General features: G+C 43.2%; 1 protein-coding gene across 2 annotated transcripts in view; it reads right to left on the bottom strand.

Annotated features, from left to right (window-relative positions):
* Nucleotides 1-23,352, bottom strand: part of LOC146860845 (uncharacterized) — a 442,566-nt gene that overhangs the window by 71,990 nt on the left and 347,224 nt on the right. For both annotated transcript variants that reach the window (XM_085644807.1, XM_085644808.1), the window contains 4 exons: nucleotides 21,557-21,642; nucleotides 19,732-19,771; nucleotides 14,861-14,941; nucleotides 7,667-7,774 (listed from right to left, as the gene is read on the bottom strand). In XM_085644807.1, coding sequence (XP_085500933.1) covers nucleotides 7,667-7,774; nucleotides 14,861-14,941; nucleotides 19,732-19,771; nucleotides 21,557-21,642 — 315 coding nt within the window. The remainder of the gene's footprint in view (nucleotides 1-7,666; nucleotides 7,775-14,860; nucleotides 14,942-19,731; nucleotides 19,772-21,556; nucleotides 21,643-23,352) is intronic.

The raw sequence follows: 23,352 nt of genomic DNA, 5'->3' as shown, positions 1-23,352 counted from the left end.
AGGCTTGTGCACGATCTTGAAATCATAGTTCATCAGTCTTATACCCCATCGTTCGATGCGTGGTGGTATCTTTGCATTTGGATTGCCGTATATTGTCACCAGGGCCTGATGGTCAGTAACGATGGTGAATGGTTTCCCGTAGATGAACATGTGGTAGTGTTCGCATGCCCATACCACTGCTAGGCTTTCCTTTTCTGGCTGCGAGTATGCCCTTTCAATGTCAGACAGACTTTTACTTGCATATGCGACAATCTTTCGTGGAGAGTCCCTACCCGGCAGATGTTGCGATAAAATTGCTCCTAATCCGACCGAGCTGGCGTCCACCGTCAGCTCCGTGTATAGTAATGGATCGAAATAGGCAAGATTATCCACAGCTATTACAGCATATCTGATGGCCGCAAATGCCCGATTGCATTCTTGTGTCCAGATGAATTTCTGACCCTGCTTCGTTAGGTCTCGAAGCGGTGTGCTCACCGTGGCGAAGTATCTTATGTAGCAAGCACAGTAACTGGCAAGCCCAAGAAATGACCTCACTTCTGCGACATCCGTTGGAGCACTCGCCTTTTGCAACGTCTCCACCTTACTGGAGTCCGGCCTCATTCTTTTCTTGGAGAAGATATGTCCGAAGAATACCAGTTAATTTCTCCCCAGTTCGCACTTCTCTTCGTTCAGTGTTAGTCCGGCTTGTTCCAGATGCAGGCATACTTCACGCAAAGCTCTGTCATGTTCTTCATCTGACTGATCAAACACCAAACTGTTGTCACTGTAGTTCAAGCTGTTCTTTATTGGCCTTATTACCTGCCTTATGGTCTCCTGAAATATTTCTGCTGCTGATGAGATGCCAAAACTCAGTAGAAACAGGCCCATGTGCGTGGAGAAAGTGGTAATGTACCTTGGTTGTGGGTCAAGCTCCAGTTGATGGTACCCTTTACACAGGTCCAGCTGTGAGAATCGGCATGCGCCAGAGAGACAGCTGATCAAGTCATTGAGGTGTGACTCAGGGTGTCTTTCCCTTTCAATTGCTGTATTTGGTATACTCATGTCCACACATATGCGAATCTTGGAGGTGTTCTTTTTCGGAACCGCAACAATTGGAGACACCCATGGGGTCGGCCCATCTGCAGGCTCTATTATGTCCTGGCACAGCAAGCTTTGTATTTCATCTTCTACCTGTGGCTGCAGGTGTATGGGCACTCGTCGGTGATGCTGAGCCACAGGTTTGATTGTCTCGTTGATGTGCAGTGTTATTTGTCTTCCTTTTAGTTTGCCTAAACCTTGTAGTATTGCCAGATAGTCTCGCAAAATGTTCAGTTTCTCTGACATGTGGTACGTCATTGCGAGGAGACCCATCACCTGCGCCATGACGTTGCTTAGCAGACATGGTGCTGGAACGTCTTCCTGTAGCACGTGTATTTCCTCTTTGCTTGACCTGTCTTTGAACGTCAGTGTCTCTGTGAACTTCCCGATGTTGACCACTAGTTTCTTCAAACCCCAGGTTAATACATCAACAGTGGACGGTGATAGTGGCGATCTTACTTTCATCTTCGCATACTCTGACATGCACATTATGTTGCATGTGGCCCCACTATCTAGCACAAAACATGTGCTGTGTCTTCCTACTTCGATGTCCACTGTCGCTGTTTTCTTTATCTGATGTTTCTCCATAAGATGAATATGCTCTGGCCCTTGGTCTTCCACAGGGGCATTGTACATCAGATATAGTCATTTCACGGTTTCTGGCGCGGCTGTTCCTTCTGATTCAGTCGAGGAGGTGCGATTCGCCATTTCCATGTGCCTGGCATACCTGCTCGTTACCGTCTATGGTCTTGCTGGTCTTCCTTGCTCATTTTTAAACTGTGCATCCATGGAGGTGCTTGCAAAATGATTATCTCTGTTGCATTTCCTGCATTTCTTGCCCATCGCCGGGCACGTGCCAACATGTGGAAACTCGAGTCCACATCGATAATATGTTCTTTCTTGCGTTTTTCTTGGCAGTGGCATGGTGTTTTCTTTCTTCCTTTTGTTTCCAGTCATGCGGTTAATTTTCTCTACTCTTCTTTCTTTTCCCAGTTCCATTTGTCTTGCATGTGTTGTTTCTCTGGCTTCCGCCCGGGCCACGGTCAGTATTTTCTCTAGCGAGGTTGGTTCTTTCAGAATTCGTTCGCAGAACTCCACAGACTGACAGCCTTCAATGATGCGCAGTCGAATCGCCCGTTCATTGTCAAACTTATTGAATTCGCAATGTGTGACCAGTTTTCGCAGTCTTGTTGCGAAGTCGTCAAGGGACTCCTCTGCGCGCTGACACACGGTGTTCATGGTGTACCATTCAAAATCAATGTTTCTTTGCGGGTCAAACTTATCTGTGAGGCACTTTATCAGTCACTTGTATGTTGCTGTTTGATCTTGGGGAAATGTTATTAGCAGGTCCTCCACTTCATCCCCTACGAAATTTAAAAATAGATCTGTGTGTTTGGCCTCTGCGATGTCTGTGGCGCGCATGTATCCTTCGAACTGTGGAATACATCTTTCCCACCTGATACCTATCTGTGGTTCCGATAAGCTGAATGGTAGTGGCCTGCCAAAAAATGCCTGTGCGCTATTCTTGTCACTTGCGGCATCGGTCATTTTGTTGACGTGCAGGTCTTCGTCTTCATGCGGTACTTAATTCCCTTATTATAGTTTTTTTCCTGTTTATTTATTTTCTTAATTTCTTTGTGTATTCCTTTTATTCTTTTCACTCTTTGTTGTTGTTGTTTCCTTTCAATTCCCACTTTTTTCCCTTCTTGTGCTTTATTCTCTGTTTGCCTGACTCCAAAATGGCCTCTTCTTCTTTCCTGCCCCTTATTGGCACTCTCGCCTGACCCTAAGATGGCCGCCGAGATTTCGGTGGGTGAGATTAGGTATTCTTTGTATGGCCTGAACTCAAAATGGCCGTCCGATCTTCCTTGGCTTCTCATTGGTTGTTCTGCCTGACTCCAAGATGGCCGCTGAGCTCTTGCGAGATTTTGGCTTGAAATCTCCACGCGGGAGGCTCAAAGCTATCTTGGCAGTCAGCAGTCAGCTTCTCTCGCGGTCGGGTGTTTTCTTGCCTCCCTTACTCCTTACCTCACTTGATGCGGCCGGGGTGGGCTCCCGAAGTCGCTGCAGGCACCAGCACGCGGACCAGGGTGGGCTTCTGGCTCGGCCTTTCTTGCGATCGGGGTGGGCTCCTGATTTCGCGTCTTCTTCTTTTGGGGGCGCGGTTTTCGTTCAGGTGGTCGGTGGACCAGGGTGAGCTCCTGGCTCTGTTTGGACGTCGTCGAGGAGCACATGCCTCTGATGTCGATTCCTCAGCCCACCTTCGTCGCCAGTTGTCGTATCTTCCAAGTACTGCACACTGAGACAGGTAAGTGATTATGTAATTCTTTATTTCCTTTGGTTGCAGCTGTGCCCACATGAATGTCCGTCTCCTGTGCCCTCGTGTCCAGAATGCCCTCCCCACTCCCATGACCGGAAGTGGTGTCCGGTTCCTGTCCCCTCCCCACCAGTCGGGTACAGGGTCCTAGTGCCCCCTTTCCCCAGGTCACTTCACTAGTGTTGATGGCTTTTCTAGCTTTTTGTTAATTTTATTTTGACAAACTGAAATGCGATCCCTTAAACACTATAAAGTGTGCTTCAGCGGATATTCGCATTTGTGTATCGGATATTTCCTTGACGAGATGCCAACAGCACTTCTCTGGCAGTGCTACCAAAGTCCGAGACCCCACCGTTCTCTCCATTGACCTGATGCCAGTCATTGGTGCAGCAAACACGGCTAAGCTCTTTTTCTGTTAGAGTCTGCACATCAACGTATCGAATGAATTTTGATGATAAATAAATTCAAGAAAAAATTAAGCTCTACGTGATTTTAAATACCTTCATAAAGTTTGCATAATTTTTGTAAACCGAATAAATGAATTATTATTATTACTACTATTGCTATTATTTTTTGGTATTATTATTCTAAAGTAGTCTATCCCGTCTCATTTCTCTGGTAGAATATGTAGCCATCCTGGCAAAGTCTATGACCAGACCGTGGCCTCACACCAGCCAGAGCTCAGTTTCCTGCCCATGCGGCGTTTGGAGGTTCACTGTCTTCTTCGGTGCATTACGCCCCTCTGAGGCAGGGACGCTGCACCCAATCACCTTTTCAAGATAAGAGCCGTCCTTACAGTGACGCGGGGGAAATGTACTAACATTGACCAGTTCGGGCCAGAGATGTTTTAAGGCATGGAAAAAGTGGGCGCGGGCTCTGTTCTGCAGAGAGTCTTGTTCTAATGACCTTGCATACTTCTTAAACAGAGTGTTTTAAATACTTTTTTCTTTTAATTTATTTTTAATGTGTGTGATGTGTGAGAGTGGATTACACACATTTTGCAGAGAAATGTCGTGTTTATGATTCATGCAACATCACTAAAAACAGTTTCTTTTAGATCAAAAAAGGCCCTCACATAGGAGAAATAAGAGGGTGTCACAGAGATTATTTGCAGTAATTTTAGGGGGGCTGCTGTTCTGTAATATTGAAAAAACACATCTGAATATTAGATCTAAACACATTTAGAATTTGGACAAGTGTGTCTGTGCACTGTCTGTGACCTGGCCAAAGGCTGCATCAAAGAGCTGAAATTGGATTATAAATTCAAAGCTGTTCCAAACATGGGTCCCCAAAATACCTTTGGCCCAGGGCCCCCAACATTCTTAAGATGTACCTGGTTTGGGCGGTCTCCTTAAGTTCGTCTTGAAGTATTATCTAATGAGCAAGGTGTGTTCCAGCCGTCTGCTTTGTATGTGAGGTATACTCTGTCCCTACTCACCCCTCTGGGTGACAGGACGCTGTGGGCCAAAGGATGTCCAAATAAATGCTACTCACCGCTGCTTTAACCCCAATACAGTTCTCCATTGGACAGCGGCGGCTCCTCCGCTATGGCAGAAGATCATCGCCCCACTGCTTTTTAGCAGAGTAAAAGAGCAAAAATAAATTTATAATAACTCGCTCTTATTATCATTTTATTTTTCCTTGCCTTGCTGAAGCCAGTTTGGGGCGGGGCTTGACTTTAGTTACAGCCAGCAGGGGGAGGAGTGGTATGTGCACTTAAGTGCGCATGGCAGTTTAGCCAGCCGTCTTGGGCTGGCCAGTCATGTGCACTTTGCATGCTCTCCACCGTGCTGTAACGCACAAACTTTGTGGAGATCATGCACAGGCGACCAATCACTACGCTGCTGTAATGGTGACAGAAGTGTCAGGATTGGCTTAGGGGAGCCTGTGTGCTTCCGGGAAGAGAAGAGAAGAGAAGAGAAGAGAAGACAGACAACAGAGGAAGGTAAGGTAAGTGAATTTTTTATTTTTTAAATCCCCCCCGCCATGCCACCATCATTATGTATCAGCCACCACTGCCATTAGAGTCACTTTAAATATTAGCCACTATGGATCCTCCTTCCAGCTCTTTACATTCAATGCTACATATGGACATCAGCCACGGAATGTTTTGCCACTCATCAATTTAAAATCGAAAGTGAGAGATAAAAGATATTCTGCAATTGTATATCGTTTTTTTAGCTTGCCTAAGTGTATGCAGGCACAATTTCAATCAACTATCTGTCTTGAAAGTTTATTTTAATTAATGTCTAAGTGTGGCCTTTTCCCAACTGCTTCTAAAATGGATGACTGTTCCTGACATGGAATTTTTTGCATAACTAGATGGGTACCGAAGCTGCAGTCCTGGTCAAGTAATGTGGTATTTCTGAAGCCAGAAAGTATTTCTAACAATTATGCCTTTCTTTGCTCTACTCATGCGATCAAATTTTCACTTAGGATTTTGTGCTGGCCAGTCGGCAATATTACACTTCTTTACGCAAGATATTTCCCATTTCTCAGCAATTATGCTCCATCACCTTTTTTAGGTCGAGCCTAGCGATGCGCTGCTCGCTCTGCGAGGCATGATGTAGTAGAGTATGCACTGGAAGCCCCGCCCATATTTTTAATTGGTTTGTGCCATTGTCCTTCGTAAATGCTGGCTTACGATTCATTATTAGGCTTGTTAATCCCTCCTTGGTACTGCCTTATCTGCATTGGTTACCTCCCATAACGACTGGACCTTTTACTTGGCTAATTACATGGTCCGCTTTATCTAGTGGGTGAGCACTATTTGATTTATTGACACTGATGGGGACAATGGCGGCTGCTTTTTTGTATTTGCAGTGTGCCCACATAGGACAATGACGGCTGCTTTCTATGCCGCTCTAACTTGCATGCTGAGTGCGGCACCCACTATAGGGACACCGCGCTCAGTTTGACATTTTATTTTTAAACTTTCATGTAGAGCGTGGCGTCTGCTTCAGGACATCGCGCTCTGTTGAATTATTTTTTTCAACTTTCATACTGAGCGCGGTGCCCGCTTTAGGGACACCACACTCTGTCTCTCTTTTTTCTTTAATAGTGAGCGTGGCGCCCGCTTAGCGGACACCGCTCTCTGCAATAGTTATTCCTTTTGCAAAAGTTTAAACTATTGGTATTGTAAATTACAATGTTGTTTAATATTATAAAAAGCATTGTCATTTATAATGCCAATAGCTCAAAATCAAGCAATTGCGAGACCTATTGCATTGTAAATGCTTGTTTCACCTTGCCTTCTGGCTCTGGCAGCAGGCAAGATGATGACACAACTCAACTTTAATCAGTTATTATAGTTAAGCAGCTGTAACATTTTCTTATTACAGGTAACTAGAGACCACAGAACTCGGATGTAATATGGAAATTAGAGACATGTTTTTAAACTGGGATAGCCTGCTTCCACCTATGTATAGACTGCATTATGTGTGTGATTGTTAGTAACCGCTTGGCTACAGCAGCATTGCTTGATTAAAACCACAAATAAATAGGGTTATACTTTGCCTCTCAATTCTTAAAGGATGTATTTGGAAAGTCCACATATCATTTTACTCCTGATCTCAGGAAATATTATTTATTTCAAAATGTTTCATTTTTAGCACGCAAGGCCATGACGGACATGAGCCTGATTCATAAGGCCATGAAAGCTCTGCTAGGCTGAGGTCCACATTATTGCACAGCCTAAGGTGTCACTGTGGCAGTTTGATAGACACCGAGAAGCGCAGTTCATATCATACCCTCAGTTGTGATGCAGAGCACTGTTTGCTGCAACAGAAGTGAGTGCGAAGGCGGTCTGCATGAAGGACACACACATCAGTGCATGGAGGAACAGTCCATATTCCTTTAAAGAAGAGAGCAGCAAAATCATGGGTGGTGGGCCACCCAAAGGGGAAGCTTACCTGCATGTGATGGTCAAGGAGGTGGAATTGGGGTATACAATTATGAAGATAAATAAGCTAGAAGTTATAATATTGGACTTTACATACATATTGGGGATGAACTGCTGAGCCATCTTTACTGTAATAATGCACCTTGCAATGTAGGTGGTCTGAAGACCCACATGTTGAGTTGTGCCTCCTGTGTCAATGAGCATTCATTAATTTAGCAGCACCAGGAAAGATACAGAGCAGTTGAACAGGACACAGAGGACACAGAAAACCCTGAAAACGCGCCAGGTGGCATGCAAGCGCAAATTAGCATAATTGACTTTAAACCAGAGCTGGCTGCAAAGGTGCTCATTTCTATGTAACACTCGCTCACCTCGTACTTTCCTTCGTTCTCTGTCTTGAGCGTTTCAATGTCCAACAAGAGTGACCAGACCTGGCCTCGCACCATGAGCGGGATCCCTTTGTACACCCTGCGGAACATCTGTGAAAGGGAAGGAGGACATGAGCCATGCACCACATCACTAACATCTTACAGGATAGTGAATTATGAAAAACGAGTGCTGGGATGGTCTCATTCTCTATTTGTTGGGTCATGAGACTTCGTCATCATCCAGATCGTGACTCCAGTTGTGGTAAGGATGGAATTTCGACTTTAAAGGCATCATTTGTTTTGCTTACAATTCAGACATGATTTGACGAACCTGCACATGACTTAGAAAAAAAAAGTACATCTTGGATACTTTTGGGATGCTCATTTTTGTGCAGAACTATATAAGGGGGTAAAACTAGGGCAGTAAATAAAATGGGTGTTTTCTGTTTTAGCTCCCTTCAGAAACTTTGCTCCTATATAAAGAAAAAACACGCTGAGAAGAATTTCACCAACCCTGGGATGAAAGTGGGAGTTCACTCAGAGGAGTAACTTTGCTTTGATTAGTGTAAATACGGTTACTAGGTTTTGAGTTATTAGCATTTGAAAAAGATGTTGATAGGCTGCGAAGGGTGAAATTACAGAGATATGCTTCCTTTTGAAAATGTGTTTTTTGATTTGTCTATAATTTTAGCAACGTTTGATAAAATTGCACGAAATTTGGCAGACTACCAGCATGCTAAGGTCAAGACTTTTTAAAATATGTGCATCTTCATCAGGAGGAATTCACCAAGAAATCTGGCAAACATTTAGCATGTTTAGTCTTCTAAGGGCATGACAAGCGTGCAGATCCATTGAGGGAGTCAAAATTAAAAGACATGGGAACAAAAAGGTATTCATGTGCTAGTGAGTTTAGTGCTGTTTAATGAATCTGTATGACATTTGGCAGGCTGTTTGCAAGTTAAGCCCAGAGCAGCACTCAAGTTTCATGCAGATAAGGGCCAAATTAAAGGAATGGGGTTTTCAAAGAATAAATGATTTGGTAATAACTTTGGTGCAGTCTCGCAGATTTACACAACACTTGGTAGACTCTTAGCATATCCAGCTTCCTCCTGATATGTTGAGTTTCATGCCAATCCAGCAAGTGCACACGTTTTAAATGGGTGTGAGGTATATTTAAAAAATGCTCATTTGCTGCCAACGTATGCGCTGTTTAATGACCTTGTAAGACATTTTGCAAGCTGTTACCAAGTTAAGTCCAGTGTAGGGATTGCTGGTTTCAGTGAGATGCAATAGGGTGGACGGCAAAGTTAATGGGGGATTTTATTTACTAACACATTTGTTGCCATTTTATAGATGTGCATGAAATTTGCTGGACGCATTGCAAGATAAACTTACTTCTGATGTAATGCGATCATGTGAGCCCATCAAGGGGGGCAGAAACTGTTCATTTGCGAATAACTTTGGCACGCTTTGACAAATTTGCAAAACATTAATTATGAATTTACTTTAGTTTTCTGATGCTATATATGTGAAGGGATCCCAGGCTTCATGCATATCCAATAAGGGGGTACAATTAAAGAGGGTATCAAAACAACTATGATCTGCTAATGACTTTGGCATCATTTAACAGACTAGTACAGAACTGAGATACCACAATTGGTTTCAACTTGCAAACTGCACGTGCACCTATAGAATGGCTGCTTCTAAGTTTGGCTGCTTGTGGCAAATGACTCTTGCATACGATCAAAGGCAGAAGTGGTTAAGCATGAGGTTGGTCTGTGCAGACACAGACCTTGGCTAGGCCCTGCACAGAACCTCAGCTGTGCACAATTGAAAGCCACATAGAATAGGGAGAGGCAGCAACATGATACAGAAGTATTATCATTCACCACCACACCTACCACACACCCACCACACACCCATCACAATTACTAAACCATGAGTAAATTTTTTTATATTTCCATCTAAGAAAAAACCCCAGTTAATATGAAGTTATGCTTAGCTTTAGTTAGACCTCCTTAATATGTGTTTAAAATGCCTCTGAAATTCAATTAAAAAAATCACAATAAAGGATCATTTATGGTTAGAAAATCAAACTGAAAACCCCCTGAAGATCCCCATTTACAGTTTGCTCTGCAAACTGCTGATCATAGACCTGCCATGCAAGTCATAATTCACCTCTTTACATTTCAACACATATTCAAAGTAAAGATTGTGTGTATTCATATGTGCCATTCGTAAAGTTAAAGGTAAGGACATTTGTCATATCATTTCTGAAGTGATCAGTTACATCAAGGGTGTGGCCATGAGCACTGCACCTGCTGTGAGAGTTATCATTTCCAAGGCAGGTGTTTGAAGTAGAGTTTGCGGAGTTAACCATAACTGGGGGATTATGGTTTTAACTCGTAACCACAACTGAGATTTAAACATGGTTTTCATTAAATATAAATGAATTATATACAGATATAATTCATTTATTCATGGGTCAGAGGTCAGTGGTGCAGGCATGACATCTGACTGATCGGACACTTAATGATGATGTTCTCCATCCACTTCCATGAACCTGCCCCAGCGGCTCTTGGTCCTGCACCCCATCCTCCACTGTCGGCCATTCCCTGCTTCGAACAGGTGGCTGCGTGCAGCAGGATTGGTTGCAGGGCCAGGCCCTTTGCAAATGTCATTCTTAGGGAAAAGTAAGGCTAGGATTGAGAGACAGGATTGATTAACTGGTTTTGCACACTGTAACCCTCAGGTGTCTTGGCTCTGATGTTCTTCATCATACCCTAAGCGGAAAGCAGAAAACTTTAACTTGTGCAGAAGGGTTAGATGTTGGGAATGAGCTAAAAGTACAACATACAGGCATTCCATAAGGTAAGAGACGGATCACCCTGCAGCTCGAGATCTTCTAACCTGAGCGACTGTTGTTTAAGCCTAAGCATTGGTTGGCTTAAATAAGATGGCCAGGTTTGAAAGGAGTTTTTCTTTTGGATGTATGCGGGTCCCCGTTCACACAGAGCCCCGTGAACCAAGCTCATGGCTTTGAAGAAGATCAGCTATTTAACAGGGAGCCAAAGCAGCGTAACAGTATTTATTTCTACTGGGTCATGCTTACAGAGCCCAAGTAAAAGGTGCAGCACTATATCTTGGACAGGTTGAAACCTGGTGACCAAGTAAATGGGAGCTACAAGGCGTTCCCATAGTCAAACCTAGAAGAATGAACGCTTGAATCCCACATAGATTACTGTCAGGTTACAAGGAAAGGTAAGATTTTCCTAACTATTTTAGCAGCAGAAAATGAGTTGAGGCCATCGTGTTACTCTGAAGAACAAGGGTAGATCAGAATCAAACATGACTTTGAGATTACAAGCTGCATTCACAGGAGTGGGTAGATTCCCTCATTCTCTTGGCCACCAGCCCTTAGTCCAAAGTGAAAGTAGGCCTCCATGAACCAAGATTTCCTTTTTCTTGATTTTAATTTTAGAGAATTCTTAGTAGTCATCTAAGAGGCCATAAACGCAATTGAAAAAAGATGAATGCTTAGCAGATAGTTAATCTAGATGTATGAAAACCTGTGTATCGTATGTGCACACATAAAAATGAAAACCCAATGATCTACTGAAGCTGGCTCTGGGGTGGATATGAGGGGCTACATAAGCATTAAAAGGAGTTTTTGTTTTCATTTACAGTCTCGAAAAAGCTTTTATATTAGTTTTTGGGCCAAGTTAACAGTATGGGTATATGAATTATAACTTAATATATTCCATTTTATATTAATATGCTTAAGAAAATGTGATGTTATGCAGAATACCATTTTGTACTCACAGATAACAAATAATAAAATCGTTGAAATAGAAATTGACTAGACCCTAGGCAACATCATGGTGAATTAAAACTCGAACTGTAACAAACCTTTTGAAAATCCAGAAATCAGAGAAACACTGAAAGAAAGGGTTCTGAGAGGATGCAATTACAGAGGATTCTGGAGGTCAGGACCTTTGAACTGTGTAATCTTTACAGATAATCTCCATACGCTCATAACTATAAAGGCATACCAGACGCTGTTGGTGGGATACTGACTAACTGTGGTTCTACTAAAAAATGTTCAAGAACACAGAAGCCAGCAGACACAGGCTGACTCACCACCATACCGCTTAGCTAGCATTCAAAGTTCTTCTTCATTTGGCACACAAGTGTGAGGGGCGAGTCGAACTCTAGAATTTTTCAAAGATAGAGTTGGAGAAAGCCTCTTAAGACATAGAAAAGGTGACAAAAACTTTTTCAGTGTTGGCATGTAAGTCAGCCAGCACGTTTCACTCCTTGGTCAGGGAACAATTCTGATGAATACCTTCCAACCAGACATAAAAAGAGCAATAACCTCAAAGGGATAAAAGATGAATTCATAAGTAATAACTATAGTAGCAAAATAGAGAAATTGGAAATTCCAGGTGAAGTACTGAAAGGCATGTATTCAATTCAGAGGGATGTGTGAAGTGTTTCAGACTGAAGTCATGTGTAGGACCCCATCATTGGATAAACACTCGGTCACTCACAACAATGGCTCTAATGAAGAGAGAATGATGTGTTTACAGACTTAATCAGTGACCTAAATGCTCCAATGTTCATCTCTTTCTAACATACTCCAGCTCCTACAGGGGGTCAAATATAAACACAGCAGCTGGTGGCTCCTGATGTCTTCTGGGCTCCTACTGAGCTTCATTTGAATGTCGTGGCACCTGCTGTGGATATCCCTCAGAGGTGTTTGGACAAAAGTAACAGAAGATTCTACCTAGTCACATCAAACCAGGATGGTTTTTTGTAGTCCACAAGATTCTAGACTTTGGGGTCTCAAATGGATAGTGTGCTATTAATAGCTTTAAGCGTTTGGAACTAGCATACCCACCTGATTCTGTAAGGGGACTTCTCTCAGGATTTAAATACTTTTGCAGCAAATGAAGCTATTTTTACTGAAATGAAACAGTTTACACACGTGAGAGAAAAAGCTCTTTGACTACCTCAGTTCTCATGTAATCAGGGAAGACAACTTGATCGCAGTAGGTGAGGCCAAGAGACCCTTCACACATATGAAAAGATGCTCAGTGTCACCAATATCACTTTCCTTTTCATGGGACACCCATATGTGCAGCAATCTACATTGCTTCAGAGACCTAAATGGTTCCAGGGGGCAGACTCAGAAGTCTAATGCAACCTGGGCTGGATGTTCTTCTTGCAGCCCTGAAAACAGTGGCGTCATGAACAATGATGCCCCCCCCCACTGCAGAATGTGCTGAAGGGCCCTGGTTTTCCAAATCTCACAAGTATTCATTGGCCTTGGGCTGAATGGGCCCTCTGAAGGGTTGGGGCCTGCGCCACCGGGGCTGCAGGAGGCTGCATTATGCTCCTGCCTGATGATTGTGAATATGAGTTGTGCCCATCAGGATTGTGCTGTATTGTAGTGTAATTGTATTTATATAGCACTTACTACCCCTGATGAGACGTTGAAGCGCTTTTCTTTTTTTCTTTTTTCTACAGAAGGAGTAATGTAATAAATATATAGATACATAACTACATAGAAAAGTATACATTCAGAGGGAAAATAGTAAAGAGATATAAAGTTGTATTATATAAAGTCCCATATGTGCATGTATAGATAAATAGTTAGAAACTCAGACTTTCAAGTGTTGCTATATATAAGGATATTTTTTGTGTATTTGTATTAATTGTTTTTTTGTGTGGGGGAGAAATTCTTTGCATTTTCTCTTATTTATATTTGTTTATTTTTAGTTTATATTTTCCCCATTATTTCAATGGTAAAGCACTCATAGATACAGTTTATAATGATTATATTTACACATTGTGATAAATAAAAAAACAGAGACTCATAAGCATCCAATAAAATAAATTATATAACTTATCACACATTGTGACAGATTGTAATAAAAAAGCAGAGACCCACAAGCATAACTTATATGTAAATTATGCAGTGACGTATAAACATGTTAAGCATAAATGATTATATATATATATATATATATATATATATATATATATATATATATATATATATATATCTTATAGTCATAAGTAATATATATATATGTTAGGCAGAGCTTTAAGAATATCTATATATTTGTAAACTATAATTAGTATTTATATTGGCAGTGGCGGCCTGTAATTTCACCAGGGAGGGGGGCACCACACACGCACACACACATTTACAACACTCAATCACAAATACATACACATTCATAAATACACGCATGCATCAAACATAAAAAACACATAAAACTTACCTTCACTGTAGAGAGGGAAGCCTCGGAGGTCCCAGGAGGGTCAGGACTGCTGCCTTGACCCGTTGGCCACCTAAGGCCAGCCAGTGAGGGAAGGCAGCAGTCCCTCACTCGTCGCAGAGTGGGATGGGGTTAGTGGGACTACTGACTCCACCCTACTTTGTGAAGAGTGTCACTGATTGATGCTCGGCCCTGGGCACTCCAGGGCTTAATACTGAAGTGCGCAGGTCGGGGGCAATCAGTGACGCTCTCACACGTCACAAGGGTGAGGGCCTCGAGGCACTTTTGCCAGGCTGAGGAGGTCACGCCCACGGGGTTGTGAAATCCTCAGCCTGGCAAAGTTCAGTTCAGGCAGCCAGAACTATGCGCATTTAGCACTTGTCTAGCTCCTCGCTGCCTGACCTAAACAAGATCAAGTGTTTGTTTACCTGCAAATGGGAGAGTGAAGCTGCAGCACAGTGTGTTCTGCAAAACACAGCTTTAGAAATAGGTTTTTACCTACAGGGATGTTCATAAGGATGAACGCGAACAGTGAAGTCACCTTAAAGGAGCAGGGAACTGACTCTTAAGCCTTTTAAGCAGGTAGGCCCATCTTGCATTGGATGAAAGGAATGTATTGAACGTCAGTCCACTCCAGGATAGGTCACTTGCCAGGAGAGCAATTTGATTAACAAAAAAATTAAAAAACAACAAAAATCTCTTTGATACAAAACACACAATTGAAAAGAGAAAACAAATATAATACAAGTGTGGAGGACAGAAGGCAACCATTTTAGAACTTCAATATTGACAGTGAGGGATGGTGCTGCAGTATAGAGTGTTGATTGCGGAGGTGAGTGTATACGACTTATTTGCACGCTGGTCTTAATCAACACGTTGTGCTGATCTCTAGTAACACTTTTATAATCACCTTTTCACTATTTTTGTATTTTGTCCACTTCTTCAGCATTTTCAGCCACTTGTCCACTCTTTCAATTTCTTGAAGCTTTTGCTGCAATTTGAACATAGGGGCAGTGTAAGGCAAGCAGGTCTACTGATGGTAAAGCTTTAATACAAATAATCACAATTTCATTTGTCATTACAATGATTAAGCCCTACAGACGTATTAAAGGTTCTTTTTGTGAGAGCTGACCGTGTGAGGCTAGATTTACACTGAGAGCTTTGCGACAAGATCTTTAGCCCACAGATTCTCTATCCTGGCTGCAAGATTATTTTAGTCTTTTATTTCTAAACAAGAAAGTAAATTAGCCACAGATTCTTCTCAACTTTCCTGTTCGCAGAGATGAGTGAGATCTATCCATCTTAGCTTATTACAATAGGTACCATTTTGTGAACGTTCTCTTGGTAATATTTGCCATTTTCCCACATTTGTTCTGTGCTGTAGCTCAATGGTCTAACTAAAAACTTAATTGAAAACTAGAATAAAAAGAATACCCAGACACATATTCCACAACACCTTATAGAATATTGGTCTGTGATATTCTACATCTTTTTGCTATTTTAATTCCTCACTGAAGTGTCCTGGATTTTACAAACGGGTGGTGTTACTGATTGCAGGTGTGTACCGTTTGCAGTACAGGGGGATATACAAAAGGTTTGTGCAAACCTGTGTCCAGGTCAAATCAGGCGGCCTGCAAGCGTAAGAGGAAGGAAAAGAAGGATATTTGCCTGTACCACCAGTGCACCTCCAGTGAGGATGTCTCTAATGGTTTCACATACTCAGCTTGGTGCTAGCAGAAGACCCAAGATTTCATTCTTTTCTACTTCGTCATTTACATTTATCTGTAGCGTAGTGTATCTCGGTGGGTGTCAAGGTGCTTTACAAAAGGCAAGCCAAGGAAAGAGCCAATGTAAATATTACAGAGCTTTTCACTGCTACTGCACGAGGAAATCAAACAAACATGGAGATGTGATACCATTTGACGGCACCCTAACTCTGGCTTCCCCCGCTGCATTCTCTAGATCTTCCACCCTGTTCTCCATTCTAACCACGGAAGTAAGTATGCAGTTCCAAAATGTTTTGTTGTTTACGCTGAATATCATGGCTCTGCATCTAAAAAGCCCATCATCTTCAATGTATTCTGCAAACTTTGCACCTCCTGTTCTGTATTTGCAACCAGGGCGTGTACCTCCACCACCGTTTCCTCCACAGTTCCCAGCAATGTTCTATATTGCTTGCCAAAGGCCCTGGAACATCTCAAACTAAACAAGACTTCACTTGTATAAAAATTGCCAAATGTAGGTTTTGCCATGCCGTACTTGGATCACAATACTTTGGAAAGCACTGGGAGCACTGGTTATGCTGAGCGCCACTCTCAAAAATACCCACACAGGGGCAGCTCTCTCACATTTCCTGTGCACCTGGAGTGATTTATCAGGTATGCCCTTCCCAGAAGTATATGTCACAGTCTGTCCATGGTCACTGCACTGTAGTTACTGAAGGGTGTGCACCACACATCAGGTCTGATACTGACCATATCACACGCAGCTCTCATCCTTGCGACTTCATGCCGCATGGACCCAGTAAGCTTCACAGCTTTCAGGCATGCTGGCTCGGCAATAACAATCACCATCAATACAGAAGTGTCTTGATTCCCCCACCTCCCTGAGTGGGACAGTTCTTGCCTGGACTCTGCTAAAGTGGCACCGTCTTAAAGGGACACACCTTGCGCATTTCAGAAGGGACCTTGCAACTCGGTCTTCTTTTGGCCCATCACCATTACAGTGGCCCCTCTGATTCAGACCAATAAGAATGCATCCGCTTCTTCTACCCACTGCTGTACTGCATGTCCAGCTCCAGGTCATGCAACCTGTCGCAACCCAAAAGAGAGCCAGGCTGAAGCCCTGCATAAATGCAGGCATTACAGAGCCAACAAAACCCACCCCATTTCAACTCAAAGGTATATAGCAGAGGCAGAGAAAGTGGCACCATGCTTGAATCAAGAGTGACATGAGAAGAGAGAAGGAGAGGTGACATATGTTATGAACTCAATAGGAAGACCCTCCTTCTTTCTTCTATGTACTTTAAGATCTGTTCTCGTTAAGGGTCTTGTTGAAGACCCCATGACATTTGTAGAACTGGTTGATCAGGTCTTGTGTTGCAAAGTTCTTAAACAATCTACAGATATCTGCATAGGAAAGGAAAGAGACACTGTGGATCTTGAACAAACCTTGTATGGACTGAACATGATTATAGAGATGGGGATCTTCTAGCACTTTGCACATGACGATGGTAGACTCAGAGCATACTGGGACAGGTTAGACATGCTGTTCGGTAAGGAGGAGTGTCAAAGCGGCTGCAAGGTTGAGGAAAATAAGCATGGTGATGACATTATGGTCTGACTGAGCTAAAGCAATGACAAAGGCAGCTTTTTTGCCATGATAGAGGTGGAAGCTAGACTAGCAGCTGTTCATGATGATGTCAGACTCCAACAATTGATGTAGTTGTGATGCTGTGATTCTGGGATGCTCAACAATATGTTGATATTTCCCTTTCTCTGCACGGTCAAAGGTAGTGTGAGAAGTGACTGCTTCAAAGGTTTGGGTCCTGGGTTAGTGGATGTTAATCACTACTGCGATTATCAAAGCATTTATTTGGCCTGCCAAGAAAGAAAGAGAATGCTAATTGTAGGAGCTATAGGTTGAAAAGCTAAGAGAGAATTAGGTAAGGTGATGGAAATCGATATTGACCACTACATTCTCCATGAGAGATTGTTTAGTTGAGATCAGAAATCTTGGGGGAAAATCATGGAGAATAGAATGACCGATAGAATGGTGGTGTGCCTGAAGAAGCTCACAATAGTTTGGAATGGTGTTAGGGAACTTCTAAGGCCATCCTGGATTTTGGCTATGAAAAGTACTGTCCTGGCTGAGAGTGAGGCCTATTAGGTTGCTTGTCTGGTTCCATTTGAGGACAGCTTTTAGTGATTGGATTCTTCTTTTTGTAAGGTAGACTTGAGATGATAATTGATATGGTTGGAGTGGAACTGCTGGGGCATGGACCATATGGAGGCAAAGTGAAAAGTGTTGGGGAAGTGTATGTGCCGACGAACAATAGCCTGCAAGACTTTAGAGAAGGTTTTTGTCTTACATGTAAAGTGAGATTTTTTTAGCTCTTTCTTTGGATTGTGAGTAGAGGGTATTGATTTAGAAAATGGTAATCAAGTGGTCTATCCAAGTTGTTATTTAAAAGGCTAGCATATTGACTTCTACATCTTCTGAAGAGGAAATGTTCTAGGTGATGATGTGGGAGTCAGCAGGATGTAGGTAAAGGTTATGGTGTCTCACAATTCTGAGGTGGGTAGGCATTGGGGATATTCATCCGTAAGTAAATGTGCACTGACCAGGAACTGGTGTGCTCTGTGAAACCCAGCGGCTAAAAGGTCAAAAAAGGAGGGGAATGCTCAGTTTTAAGATAGAGGCTGGGAGCTAGGTGGAGGCTAAGGCAATGTTGATGGCCAAGGTTTCAGCAATGAAGATATGCTGAGAAGGAAATGCCTCCTCCTTTGGAATTTGGTTTGCTTTACTTCTTGATACCATTGTTAGAAATAATCTGCTGTAGGAGTGCATGAAATCTCTGGGATAAATCAGTCTTGGCTAAAACAAAGCATTTGAGATTATGGTCAGAGATGCTGTGCATCTACGGACTGGTGAGGGGAAAGTTCTGGCTCTTGAGGCTTGGGCACACCTAGGAGGTGGGGAGGAGGGATGCCAGAAGTTATGGAGTAAGCTTAGCCTAGAAATATATGCATGGATTGTTTAGGTGCAGAGAGCTTGTGGGTCATGGTATGACAGAGATTTGCTGCATTTTTGCTGGTTTAGAAACAGTGAATTTTTAACATACATCTGTCAGGAGGCTAACTTAAGCAGTTGCAGGTTATGAAGTTATATAAGAATATTTTTGATTCATGGTTACGAACACGAGTCATGCAGCTATTGGCATGTAGAAGCATTACACAATCTCAAGTTGTTCCACAAAAACATTATGCATTCACATTTTGAGGAATATAATGCAGCGGTATATATGCAGGTATCTTCTTTCATCCCATGATGTACATGAAAACAGTCCGATACAATATTGTGGCATTTGAAGTTGTGTGAAGATTTCATATACTCACAGTGTTGCAATTGCTGATGCGGGAAGTAGTGCGTCATGCTGAAAGTGCAGGACCAAAGGCATTTGCTGTGGTATCGTGCCCTGTGCTTTCAGGATGTATCTCAAGCGGTGTGTTTTAGGAGGTGGAAAGGCTGAAGTGGAAGAGGTTTAGAGGAGGTGGTATGCCTCTTCTGTGGACACACCGTTCAGAGAGGGGACTGATCATCAGTGGATTTTTGGCAACTCTGTCAGTGGAAGAATGGTAATGATCAAGCTGGGGGACAGGGGCTGAGGTCGCGTGAAACGGGTCTGTGATTAAAGTTGTCAAATGACCAACAAAGATGGGTTTAGTGTAAGGAGAGTGCACAACTCTTCCATCATTCAAGCAGTGCCATGTTTTTCTCTGTTGCTTGCCGAGAACCTGCCCAATCAGACGAGGACAGCGATGGGAAATGGATCCAGATGACACTGACCTCCTCAGAGAATGAAGACTCTTCCTGTGCCTAGAGGTAAGCAGGGATGCAGACTGTCTTGTAAATCTCTTGTGTACATTTTTCGAGGACCACTTTATGCTGGGAATGAACTCCATCTAAAATGATAGCTCAGATTCACAAGGGGCAGGATTCTAGAAGTCTTCACTTCTTATGTGGTCAGTAAACTGAATGCAACCGGAATAATGTTCTTACCTTTTCTTCTGCAGCGCTGCGGGAAGGCAGTTCATGCTCACTGAAATGAAAAAAGAAAATTGAAGTGAATACACAATCATAACAGCTTGCCGGCAGGCATCTTCATAAGGCAATGTGAAAAGCAAGAGGATCTTACCTCCTCGTTTGATGTGTAAATAAAGTTGATACATTAGGTGCCCACGTTGCCTCATCTTTGTCACGATCTTTCCCATCATTTATCTTTATTTATTTAGAGTTCTATATAGCACTAGCTAGACCCGAAGGTGACAGAGCGCTTTACAAGTTGTGAGCAAATGTTAATTCGAGATATCTTTTCCATCTTGCACCTCTGGAGTGCCTCGCCGATCATTAATGTTTACATGTGTGCTCTGGGTACAGAACTGATTCAGAACCACTCGTGTCTCAGTCCTTAGAGTACAACATACCTATATCCTAACCTATATCATGTTGTATACTAATTGCAGCCTTGAAAAAGCCCAGGCCTGAGCACCATTAGAGGGAGCAACATGTTTTGGGCTTTACCTCATAATGTGCTGTACAACATGAAACAATGACTGGAACAAACAAAAGAAAGAAAATAAAAGAAACATCCTTCTCCTGACAACAGTGGGCCTTGGTTTAGATTTTGGAGGATGGGTTACTCCATCACAACGGTGACGGATATCCTGTCTGCCGAAATATCAATCCCTTAATATCCTATGGGAATTTATATTTCGACGGACGGGATATCCATCACCGCTGTGGCGGAATAATCCGTCCACCGAAATCTAAATCCGGCCCAGTGTCTTTATGTGCTTGTACAAATCTAAACAACTAGCAGATTTCGTGTAGACATACTGTACATGAATATATATGTGTTTGATTGTTACCATCCATGTGGGCAAGAGGACTTATCTACGCTATGAAATGTAAGGTCATAACCCTAATAGCCAGGGTGAAGGAGGCCTGTAGCTCCAGGGGTCCCGGAGCTATGCCTTATCATGATCAGACTCAACTCCCCACTTTACAGTATTCTTCTGCAGGCGAGGGCTTGGGTTAGGATTACTGACACCAGAAATGAAATAATGCAGCTGCAGAGGTTCAGCCATGTTGTCATGTCAGCCATGTGATGGAACATGCAATATGCGTGCACATATTGCATGTTTCAGCACTGTTGGACCTCGGATCATTCCTTCAAGAATGGGAACTGAACAATTCTGGCCCTTGTCTGTCTGGGGTAGTGCCCCAGTTTGTTGACAGGTTGAGGGACACTTGGAAACACTTTACGTCAATGAGCGGCAGCTGTTCTGGACTCAAGGCCACCAGATTCCAGGGGACGTTATGAGTCATTTGGCAGCACTACATGGGCAAAAAGAAAAAAGGGGACAGAAAATGTTAACCCTCACTCGATACATCCTGGGTCATCTGCATCTTTGAATCAGCAAGTATCTATCAGAAGACCTGCAAACATCTCTAGCCGTGAACAGGTTCACCAGCATCCTGGATGGAAGTAGCGAGTGGACAGGCTGGGCTCTTGGAGACAGCATATGGCACAAGGAGGAGACAAGTTGGTTATCACAAGGGGAGAGGAGGGTCATTATGAAGGTATTAGGGAAGACACACCTCTAGATGGGGAGCCAAAGGCCACTAGAAAGGCTCAAAACAGGGCTGTGATGTAGAAATGGGTGGTTCTTGGCTCAAAGTTATGGACATCACTGAAAATGTTGATTAGCCCTTTAAATGCCATTTCAAGAAGAACAGGCAGGCTGAAGGGAAACACATGCTTATGAAACAGTTAACAAAAGATGTTAATTCTATACACCATAATTTAAAAACTTGAACTTACTGCAGAAAGCCATACCGGTCTGTGACCTTATACAAATTAAAGTCGGCGTCTTCCCATGGATCAATCTGAGCTCCTTCGTGCCTGCCCTGCAAAGAGAGAGATGTGCTTGGGTTAAAAGTCCATCTGGACCGTGCTCAGACACCTGCACCGGCAAGGAAGCCCCCTCACAAAACTCTTACTGCAGAATCTTGGGGTGATGGCACTTCTTAGCTTGGGATACATACAAAACGAAATTTTCATTGCTAGAGCACCTGCCTTTGGGTTATCTTTCAATACCTTAGAGGAGTCTCACGACAAACATGATGCACGACAAGGACCGACCGAGGGCATGAAGTGACATGCACCTGCTCCTCTGATCCGTTTTATCTTATGTGTTTGTGTGAGATCTACCAGCAAGAAAGCAGCACTTAATTTGACTTCAAAGACTAGGCTTCCATCAGAAGATCTGTTTTCAGCAGAACCCTGACCTGAATAAGTCAGCCGCTGATGTGTCAGGGTCATTTTTCAATGAAATTTGAAGGTCCTTGTCATTTATCTCTTAACTATTGCAGTCGACTCTTACGGGGAGTCACAGCCAAGTTGTGTTGTGGATGGTGCTCATACTTCTGGTGGCTTAACAGGTTAGGTATAACCTGAAGAAACAAAAGTTACCTTGGGAGGTAGAATATGTTGCTAATGGACACTTAACTATTAGTCCTGAGCGCTTACAATACTTACTCCCCGACGGGGAACAACAATTCCATAAGGAAGTTGAAGTTGAAGTTGAAAGAGTTTTGTAAAGCGCTCTAATACCAAGCGGTTTCTTGGCGCTGCAGAAGGGAACTGAGAAACTGAGGAAGGAAGGGGGGGAGGGATTAAGAGGGATAGGCAGAGGAAAAAAGATAAGTTTTCAGAGCTGCCCGAAAATCCAAATAGGAGGGAATAGACCTGATTGCCAGAGGAAGTGTGTTCCAGAAGTAGGGGGCGAGTGTCGAAAACCTAGAGCCACCTGATTTCTTCTTGCGGAATCGGGGGACAAGGAGAAGGAATTGGGTGGAGGAGTGAAGATTTCTAACAGGAACATATGCGTTGATTTTAGATCTAATAATTGCAGGGGCAATGCCAGCCAGAGACAAAAAGGTCAGACAGCCCGTCTTGAAAAACGAGCGCTCCCTAATGGGGAGCCAGTGGAGAGTCTTAAGCAGGGGAGTGGTATGACTAGATTTGGGAAGCCTATAAATGAGGCGAGCCGCTTGATTTTGAATAAGCTGCACGCGACGGCACTCGTAGGCAGGGATGCCAACATACAGGGCGTTCCCATAATCTAGGAGGGATAGGATCATTGCCAGGACAATGAGTTTAAGGGCTTCGACCGTGAAGTAACACAAGACTTTCCGGATAGTTCTTAAAGCCAGAAAGCAAGAGGAGACTGCCGAGGTAATCTGGGGACGAAGAGAGAGGTCCTGGCTGACTTTAATGCCTAGAGTTTTAACGGAGGCAGAGGGAGACGGGGGGGAGCCAAAAATGGGGGGCCAGAAGGCAGGGGACCAAGGATTGGAAGGACCACCGATGAGGACTAGCTCAGTCTTATCGGGATTAAATTTTAATTGATTGAGGTTCATCCAGTTGTAAATGAAAGTAAGAGTGGAGTGGACCCTGGAGACTGAGTCAGGAGAGGAAGAGAGGTTGAAGATGAGCTGGAGGTCATCAGCGTAATGGAACGCCATGACCTCCATATCCTGTAAAGCAGCAATGAGGGGGTGTATGTAAAGGTTAAATAAGAGGGGGGAGAGGGAGGAACCTTGGGGCACCCCACA

Source organism: Triturus cristatus, chromosome 3_1 (assembly GCF_964204655.1).
Source record: "Triturus cristatus chromosome 3_1, aTriCri1.1, whole genome shotgun sequence".
Lineage (NCBI taxonomy): Eukaryota > Metazoa > Chordata > Amphibia > Caudata > Salamandridae > Triturus > Triturus cristatus.
The sequence above is the reverse complement of the archived record's forward strand: the minus strand, read 5'-3'. Positions and strand labels throughout refer to the sequence as shown.